This window comes from Vigna radiata, chromosome 5 (assembly GCF_000741045.1).
Source record: "Vigna radiata var. radiata cultivar VC1973A chromosome 5, Vradiata_ver6, whole genome shotgun sequence".
NCBI classification, from domain to species: domain Eukaryota; kingdom Viridiplantae; phylum Streptophyta; class Magnoliopsida; order Fabales; family Fabaceae; genus Vigna; species Vigna radiata.
The window spans coordinates 16,705,439-16,715,802 of record NC_028355.1 but is presented as its reverse complement, the minus strand read 5'-3'; the positions used below and the strand labels follow the sequence as shown (position 1 = coordinate 16,715,802).

General features: G+C 30.0%; 1 protein-coding gene across 1 annotated transcript; it reads left to right on the top strand.

Moving 5' to 3' along the window:
• Positions 1 to 229: 229 nt before the first annotated feature.
• Positions 230 to 1,583, top strand: LOC106760881 (dehydration-responsive element-binding protein 3). Its single transcript, XM_014644317.2, has one exon. The coding sequence runs from the start codon at positions 751 to 753 to the stop codon at positions 1,333 to 1,335; it is 585 nt and encodes a 194-aa protein (XP_014499803.1). The 5' UTR covers positions 230 to 750; the 3' UTR covers positions 1,336 to 1,583.
• The last annotated feature ends 8,781 nt before the right edge of the window (positions 1,584 to 10,364 follow it).

The window sequence follows — 10,364 nt, the reverse complement described above, 5'->3', positions numbered from 1 at the left end:
GCAACAAAATTTAACCCGTCCCAAAAGAAGAGTGAAAATCAGCAGGGATACTCATCATAGAAAAACCCCAACTAGATTGAGAAAATAAAAAGTACACAAGTGGTGGTGGAGCCTTGGCAGCTCTCGTGTCAACCTTATTAAATTTGACTAACCAAACCTGTTGCACCCAGCAGTACTTTTTACAGTGGAAAATACAAAATAGCAAATTATTGGCGATAGCGAGTTAAGGGAAAAGAAGATAAAGCACAACAGAAGAGCCTTGATATGCATTGCATTGATGAAACTTTCTAAGAAAAAGATAAGGGTAGATGAACAGCGAGGGTGAAAAAAAAAAAAACAAAAAGAAAAAACAGGTGGGTGGTTAAAAAAGGTAAGCATGAGTAAATACAAAGACAATAGATATATAAAAGGAAGGAGCAAAGTTAACAGGAGGTTGCGTGGCAATGGCGAGTGAAGAAGGTATTAGCATTAACTATGCGATTGCAGGGTGAGTGTCGCGTTTTTCTCATGTGGGTCCATTCTTTTCTCCTCTATGAACCTTTATAAGTGTTATATGAGTCACTGAGAAGAAGTGACAAAGAAAAGAAAAGAGAAAAAAGTCGTAGCTAATGAATTTCACTTGCATGCCAAATGAGAATAGCCTCCTCTTCCACCTCCTTCTCCTTCTCCTCCAAAAATAAGCAACTAAACTCCATCATCGCTGTAGAAAGAACCACATAGTGATAATTCAGTTCTCTTTAACAATAAAGAATGATAGTTTCAGCGGAGAAGACGATGTCGTTGGAAACCGAGGCCGGGCGAGAGAGCAAGAAGATAAAGCGCATTCGCGACTCGAGCAAGCACCCAGTGTACCGTGGCGTGCGGATGCGGAACTGGGGTAAGTGGGTGTCAGAAATCCGCGAGCCGCGGAAGAAGTCGCGGATATGGCTAGGCACATTCCCGACGCCGGAGATGGCGGCGAGAGCGCACGACGTGGCTGCCCTCAGCATCAAGGGCTCCGCCGCCATTCTGAACTTCCCCCACCTGGCGAACTCCCTCCCACGCCCGGCCTCCCTGGCGGCGCGCGACGTCCAGGCGGCGGCGGCGAAGGCGGCGCACATGGAGCCATCCTCCCTCTCGTCCTTTGTGTCGGCAATGGACCTGTCCTCTGCCTCAGACGAGTTGACTCAGATAGTTGAACTCCCGTCCCTGGAAAGCACCGATGACGGGTGTGTGGAGTTGGAAAAGGAGTTCGTTTTCGTGGACTCGGTGGACACATGGATGTATCAGCCACCACCGTTTGATTTTGATGCGGAACGAGACATTGCCTTGGAGGGTCTGGTGTGGAATTACTAGGTTGTTCTTCTCTGTGGCCCAGTGTTGTAAAAATATTCAAAATCATCTCCTTTCTATGTTTTGGTTGGTTGGTGTGTGTTGTCTTAGCGGTGAGAGCAGCCACTTGTGGTTTTTCTTTCAGGGGCTGTTATTCTTCATCGTCTCTGTGTGTCTTTCCTTAACTCCTCTCATTTTAATTGTAAATGGCTAGAACAAATAAAGTAAGAGGACAACATTAATTTGTGTTTCTCTTGTTAAGAATTGCGCAATCCATTGAATTGTTATACTGATATACAATATCTGAGTGTTTTGGAATGAGGCGTACGGAAAGAGATAGAAAGGGGAAATGGGAATATTTGACCACCACGACCACGACGATGACGATGATGTTATTTGGCCACACGTTTTACTTTTGTGTATCTTTCTTTGCTTGTTTCGATCATCTTGGTTTTGGTGGTGGTTGGCAGAGATTTTTGCCTTTAATATTAAAGGATGTGAGTGTGCAGCTTGGTTTGGTTTTGCTATGGCATATTAGAGAAGGTGGTGGGTGTGACCCATAAAGATTTGTGATTACCTTTGGGCAGATGGAAGAGTGTGATTGGCGCAAGAGATGGATGTGACAGTGACAAATTCATTTTCATGTTCTTTCTAATCTATTTGCTTCCGAACTAGAAGGGGTTTGCTAACTCATTCATATAATTTTTGAGCATTCAATGGTATAGAAGATAGTAACAAAAATCAAATGAGATAGTTTAAGAGAAGATTCCCCGGGAATTGCGTAACTGAAATAGAAAATGGTATAAAAATAAGATAGTTTTGTTGAAAGGGAATTGTCGAATGCAGTGTGTAGTGAGCTATCAAGAAGATTCAGAAATCTATTATGTTTAGACTTAACGTGCCATTGAGACCACAGACACCACGTCCAAAATGTCTATGGTTTCAAAGGAAAGATTTTCCTGTTAAAAGCTTTCCACGACTGTAATCATTAACCATTTCTCTTAACCTAATAAAAAGTCAGAACACCAACGTCACCTCTTTTTTCACCACCAAATTTTATATAGTTTGCTGCTTCCAGAAAAATCTGTATACATGTTTTTTTTTTTTAAATAAATTGCATTCTTTTCATTTGAACTATAAATTATTATTCATGACTTTTCTTTCACCCATCATAATTAGAACTGCTACATTCTTCAGTCCGCCCCTCTCAATATGTACTCATAATTATGCACATTAAATTAAAGTTCGTTTGCATGTTCGAAAAGAAAAAAAAAATTGTTTTAAAGTTTTGTATGTGATTCGATTTTGATGGTTTTTTTAAACGGGAGATTAATTTAAGAAACACAATAAATGAGATAATAAATTAAATTTATAATTTTAAATTCAAAATCTTAATATAATGAGTTTGTGAGTTTTATTTATTTTATGTTATTTAATTTTATTTTATTTTTTCATGGAACCTATTACAGTTAGATTTTCGATCATCTCTCTCAAATATGACATGTCACCTTGTAACTCATCCGATAGTAAATCTTCTTATCATACTTTTAGTATACATAAGTTCTAAACTATAAATCTTAATGGTCAATTAAATAGTTATCACTCATATTTATCAAACTCACTTAAATTCAAGTTTTCACAACATAACTATCACTATCACTGTGGTGGCCGAGTTTTAAAAAAATATTATAATCATATACTTCAATCCCTATGATACTATATAAATCAAATCATATAATAAAAGTAGGTACATAATATTTAAAACATATTTATACAATTACTAAAATAAATTAGCACCATATATAACATATTCATCTAATTAATTACCACAATATACAATTACTAATAAGATTTATTATGTGTTTTTTAAAATAATTAGGTTTTATTAAATAATTTTGAAAATAAAAATATTTTATTTTTATTTATAGAATATTTTATAAATAAGTGAAAACCTCAAAAAAATTAAAGAAGATTTTTAATATTATAATTCAATTATAATTAATCACAATCTATTTTTTATATTCATTTAATTCGACCCAATTCGTCCAACAAAGTTACATTGAAGTTACTCAACAACTTTATTTCATAACAAGAGTACGCATTATAAGACTCATAAAATAGTTGCTGGATGGTTCCTACTAGATAAGAAATATAAAATATTAAAATATTTCAAAATTATCTAGTCAACCTTATATATATATATATATATATATATATATATATATATATATATATATATATATATATATATATATATATATATATTAATTTATAAAAGTTCTCTTGTATCAAATCTTAAAATGATATACTTTGAATTTATATAAATTAGTTGAAATTTACATAAAAAAATTAGGACATTTATTTTCTTCTAGTCTTTTTATAAGTGTTAAAGGAAACACTTAAAAAATAAATCCAACATTATTATAATTTTGTTTAGTAAAGTAAAAAATAAATAAATTGAATAAAAATAAGTAAAAAAATACAATAAAAATTAAAGAATAATTAGATAAAGATATATGAACAACTGAAAGTAAGAAAGTAGATGGCACCACTTTAAAAGAAAACAAAAATTATTCTCCTCCTTTTTCATTAAATAACTACGTTAATTCATTTTCTCTCTTCGTTGATTTTTTCTTCGAAAACTAAACACACTATAAGCAGTCTATTGTCAAAAGTTGAGTTCTTCGTATTAAACGTAAGAAAGAATAACTTTATCACCATACTGATTATAATAAAATTATATATAAGACTAAACCTTACAAATCAAACATTTGAATATGGGGAAAAACAGAATTAAACTAATTTTACGTATAGCTAAAATATTTTAAAATGATAAATTGGGTAAATGCAAACTTTAATTGCCTCTTAATAAGAAAATGCATTTCATATTAATTTCGTATGTGATTGTTATGAAAGGAGAAATAAAAAATAGAGTTTTAGTGCATAATAATTAGGAGAAAAAGATAAATATTTGTGTTAATATGAGGAGTAGGGTAAGAGTGGTAAATGCAGTATGCATCGTCGTTATCGGTAACTATTAATTAATATTTTTGGTTGAAAGAGGTTTTTGAGTGACAATGAATATGAATATGGTGGGAACCATGATCTCTAGAGATGGAAACAAAAATCACAGCTCATTGTGATAAAGATCGATCATTTTTAGGCATAATTATTTACCATCTATGCTAGGTTAACTTTTTAACTCACAATATACATTCCTTATAAAAAATAAAAATACCTTATTTTTCTCCTCTTTAAATTCTTTTTCATTTTCTTGATATTTTTTGGTATCTATATATTATTATTATTATTATTATTATTATATATAAAAGAGATCCAGACTCCGATCAAAATAGGTAAACCATGATTTTAGATATTTACAAGTAATTCACTTCTATGGTAAATACTTCTAATGGATTTACAGTTTCACTTTTAAAAATTGTTATTTTTCTGTTTTCGTATTACTCATCATACTATTGTCATTCACATGCATTTTTATGTACTATTTTATTTTGAACCTAAATCAAATAGATGGAAATGGATAAAGCGATATTAGCACCAAATGAAACATGTTGCTAAAATCCACCCATCTTTACACATATTTCACACCATAAATGCCACATTGCTATTATAAAACAAATGACTAACAGATATTTTCCCCAACCCGCACATAGTATATAATCTACTTATATTTACCCTCTTATTCCCCAAATTTTTCTTTTTTTACCACTTTTTTCAAAATCATTTTCCAAGAAAAATGTTGAGCAGATGGAAGGGTTTTAGCTTTCCATAACTTATCAAAAACTATTGCTTCATTCATATATTAGTGATAATTTGAAGTTTTCTATAAGCTAACCTAATGATAAAACCATTTTATTCTTCATCTTTCCAAACCCACCTATCTTCTATCGGTACTAGGAATTGTTACTACAAGCTGGAAGCTAATCGATTGAAAAAGATGATAAATTGCAGGGACAAAGCCGAGCGGACGTTCAAGAAAGTCTCTCGAGACTGTTCTGTCCCGACAACCGTTGACAAAGTTAAGACATAATTAATGTCACGGTTACGGTCAAGCGGTTAAGGTTTGCATTAATGATCATTAAGATGTAAATTAATTGGTTAGATTCTTGTAAACTCTATAAACAGAGGTTTACTTTCGAGGTAAACTTACTTTGATTTAGTACTATATTACAAGAGACGTACGGAGAAATATTCTGACTTGAGCGTTGAGTGTATTTTGTAGGTTATGCCTAACCTCCTTAGACCAATCAATTGATTAGAATACAGAGCAAGAAGAACGTTTGACATAGAATCAACACACAGACAGTTATCCTTATTCCATTTCAGCAGAAATGGGAATTTTAGTTCTTAGTCGTTACTTTAAAATATTCAATTAGTTTGTCTTCCATTCAAACTCTTGTTTAATTTTTATTATATCAATTGCCCATCTTTCTAATTGTTGCTTGTTTCTTTGTTGAATTTGCATATAACCTAAGATGTTTTGCATAAAGGTTCGTGATCCAACCACTTATCAGTCTAAAATTGTCATTTCCTATCTTCCATTCCACATCATCGTCGAATATTTTTCCCATTCTCCTCCATTAGTTGTTTTTTTAAAATCCCTACTTATCAAATAAAAGTACTATTCATATCAAAATATCATAACTAAATTTTTGTCCTTATAGTAATAAACATGACTATCTCTAGTTTGATCTATTGTTTATTGGTATTCTTTTATCAGCATCACATTTGATCAAATAGGATATAATGAATTTCAACACAAACAAAAAATACTTTACTCATTGATAATATAATTATAAATCTGGTAAGAGAAATTAATGATAAACATGACAAGAGCAAGCGCCATGTCAGTCATATAAAAAATGATTTAATGAAAAAAAGAATATGATAATGCAGTGAGAGCATATGTTACATTTTTATGCAGTTTGGTGTTTGTTTATTTAATCCAGGTGGTTAGTTATTAATAATATTAATTGTCAGGTATGCCAACCATCATTGTTTTCCACTTTTATTATATTAAACATTATGAACAACACCATACTTATTTCTTTTCTTTCTTTAATCAAAAAGCCTAAAAATTTATTGACCAAATTGCTATCAATGAATCAATAATAATATATGTTTATACTATAAAGGGCAATAATTTCAGTCGCCCTACCTATGCTATCATATGCTTTCCCTTCTTTCTTTAACTACCTATTTAAATTAATTCTCAGCTATACGTACCAATAATAATAAACATTATGAACAAATCATGTACATTTCTTTTATTGTCTTCATTGCCCAGAGAAATTAATAAGGAATCATAACACTATCATCCATAATCAATGAATCGATCAATTGCTACACCATTATTGTCTTTTCATCCACCACCCGTATATACGCTTTACGTACGTTATTTGTATCGTACACTGTCCTTCGTAATCATACCCCATATACACACACTGGGTTCTGTTTGTTTCTTTCTGTGTTTTTCATCATCCATTTAAAGGATTTTTAGGGTTTAGTTGTTCTCATGAAAATATCTTTTTGAATGATAATGGATGAAATAATATGTTTCATAAATAATAATTTTTATTAGAATAGGTTTTAATAATAATTTTATATTATATTAAGAAATAGATTTTAAATTTAATATAGTTTTATAAAATTAGTTTGTAAAATAAATTTTATATATTTTAAATTAATTTTATATCGAATTAAAATATACGAAAATTAAATAAAATAGTTTTATATTATCATTTAACTGTAAAACGTACTGTAATGATTTTATTGGCTAGTTTACTTATAAAGTTTAACATGTTTTTTGTTAATCTATATACAGTGCAACCTTTTACAATAATCATAAAAGATTACACACATAAATACTTATTTGTGTAGCTGGCTTGTCCTGTTTTATTTGTCTGCCTGTTAACAGATGTTTATATATTATGAGATTTTAATGTTTTGTACTCTGTCTAGATAAAAAATATTATTCAACTTTGTAATTGATCAGTTTTCAGAAAAAAAAAAAAAGTCACAAAATTCTATAATTTTTTAATCTCTCAATTTAAAGTATTTCAAAATACTATACATTCTTTATACATTTTTTTAAAATTATTTTATTAATAGGGTGGAATCACCATATATATTATTAGAAATTGCAACAAAAATAAAAATAAAAGTAGAAGAAATAGTGTATAATTTTTTCAAAAAAAATATAAATCTCAAAGGGTATAGATGATTTTTTAACCTACTATTAACATAATTAAAATTACAACTTATATTTATGACCTTTAAATTAAAATTAATTTGTAATTACATAAAGGGTGGAAGTTATGTCTAAATTTTATTATGACATAATTTAACACAACACTTTGAATCATGTAATTTTAATTTGGAAAATAGAATTTTGATTTCTTTTTTGCCCAACAAATCTTGTAGTTTAACTTGGAATATAAATTTATTTTCACAATTTCCTTAATTAAAAAATATTTCACGTTCCTATAAATTTATTTAAATAGGTCCTTGCATAAATTCAAAGTATTCATTAAAAACAATTCTTGTGTGAAAGAAGTATTTCACATCAATAAATATGAATTATTCACATTAATCAATAATAAAAANAAAATTANAAAAAAAAAAAAAAAAAGAGTTTTAGTTAAAGTATAAACACATTAACGGAGATGGTCTTATATTGAAACTTGAGACTCGAAGGAGTGGTTAGCCGTAACCCTAGTGGATACATATTTCATCTTTGATGATTGGTGTCAAGTTTTGGTTACTCTCTTAGATTTATCTTTTCTTCTAACATACAACACATGCATAAAACCCTTTTCCTCTCTTTTATTTCTTCTTCAAAACACCATATTTTTCTACTGAGAAATTTTTACATTTTACCCATCCCGTGGCAGAAAAGTTGTAGCTGTGACAAGTAGTATCAGTCTTTCAGAGTTGGTTCGCTGAGCTTCCAACCACGGTGCAGAGAGGTCAAAATATATCACAATCAGTGTCTGCCACATATTAGTCATTCAATTTTATCATTGAATATATAAAGGTCTTGTATATGGTCCCCTAACATTAATCAATTTATTGAAGGGGTACCCTACCCCCTTTCATATATATTATTATTTAAACATACCTGTTGATTTTCCCTATGCATGTTCTTCTTCATTTACGTTCACCGGTCAACATTTTTCACTTGTTTGTCTCAACAAACTTGCACAAACACACACTAAACCATGTCAGAAACAATACTATATATTATATAAGGGCTTAAGAAAGAACAGGCAGAAGCTCAATAATTGAAAGCGAAATCGCTTTGTGAGGAGAGCCATTCCATTTTTGTTTGCTTTGTGGATATCACTGTTCGTTCAACAGGAACGGTTGTTCCTCCTATTCACGTTGACATATCTGCTACATGCATGACCGACCAACAACAAACAAAACATGAATTATGATGTTATACGTAACGTAGCAGTCTATGATCATTAAACGTAAGTTCCAGAGTGCAACACTTGTTCTTCTTCTTCTGTCTTCCATCTAATTGCACGCTGTCTACCAATAACCTCAAATACACACCCATTCCCCCCATCACATACGCAAAATTACAAAATTCAGTTTTTGAATGTTATTATAATTAACAAACTAAACCTGGTTGTCCCAGTGATTATGAAAGTTTGCTTTTAGAAGATGCATAAAGCATTTGATTATTTCATTTTCCTGTTCTCCTTCCTTGTCTTCTTTTCTGTCCCCCACTTCATAACTTGGATAACCAGGTTCACGTCACTTACTAATTTAAACTTGTACGTTCTGAGTAACTATTTCCATTATACAGATCCTGAATATTCAGCACAACAATTCCCTTTTCAGCAATGCAGCAGAAAAAGGAAATATCAAAATGGATTTAAATCTGCAGAGAGAGAGAGAGAGATACTTGAACTCAATTAATTTGAAATGACAGAAACAAAAAAATAAACTTCATGATGATCATGCTAAGAGCACTTGGTAGTGGTTTTGAAAAAAATATTGAAAGAAATCATTACAATGATCCAGCTTTTAGATTGCGACAGGATGAGGGATCCTATTGTTTAAGAAGTGGTGGATCTTTGTCCTTATTATAAATATCAATTACTGTGAACACGATGACGTATTCACTGCATTATACCTGCGTAATTTTTATAACCCTTTAATTAATCAGAGATAATCTTGTAGGTTCATCCTTATTTTATCTGTGATATATGTTAATTAAGTCATTGGTGCGTTATGAAGATATTTCTTCGATTTTATTTTCTTGTTTTTTTATTGTTTTATTGTACTCTTTTATACATATTAAAACTTCATAAATATTTTTTAATCTATTTCATTTGTTTATGATAGTAAACTTAATTATAATAATATTGCTGATATATAATAATAATATAAAAAATTATTAATTAATTAATATATAAAAATAAAATCATACGAAAAATTTTAATCAAACTAATGTTATGATTATTGATGTAAATTTAGTTCATTTTAAAAATAATTCTGTTTGCAACATGATTTTTATAAAATGAAGTTCTCTTTGTAAAAACTTATATATTTTTTAAAATTAATATATATATATATATATATATATATATATATATATATATATTCAATCCAAATATATCAAACAGCATAGTCCAATAAAAAGTTATTACTAAATTTTTTCAGTTTTATTTTATTCTTTAAATAGTCATATTTTTTATTTAAATCACATAAATGAAATAGATAAAAAAGACACTAAAACTCATACTTGTTCTTATACACATAAAAATCTCACTCTCTTACTCACTTTTATATTAGATAGTTTTTTTGTTAGTAAACATTCCCCACTTCTCAACCTTCATGAGCATATGTTAGGATTCCTTAATCTAATCACATTTTGCACATATTCATGCTCCTCCATTGAAGATGATCAATCATTCCTCTTAAATACTAGAAGCTTATGTTCTTATCACACCAAATAGTCTCACATCGTCTAGGAGTCAAGATCTAAGGCAATTTAGATATTCTTTCCTCTTTTCACC

What these genes read in the sequence shown, in the direction of transcription:
- LOC106760881 (XM_014644317.2), top strand. Translation starts at nt 751, where the DNA reads ATGATAGTTTCAGCGGAGAAGACGATGTCGTTGGAAACCGAGGCCGGG.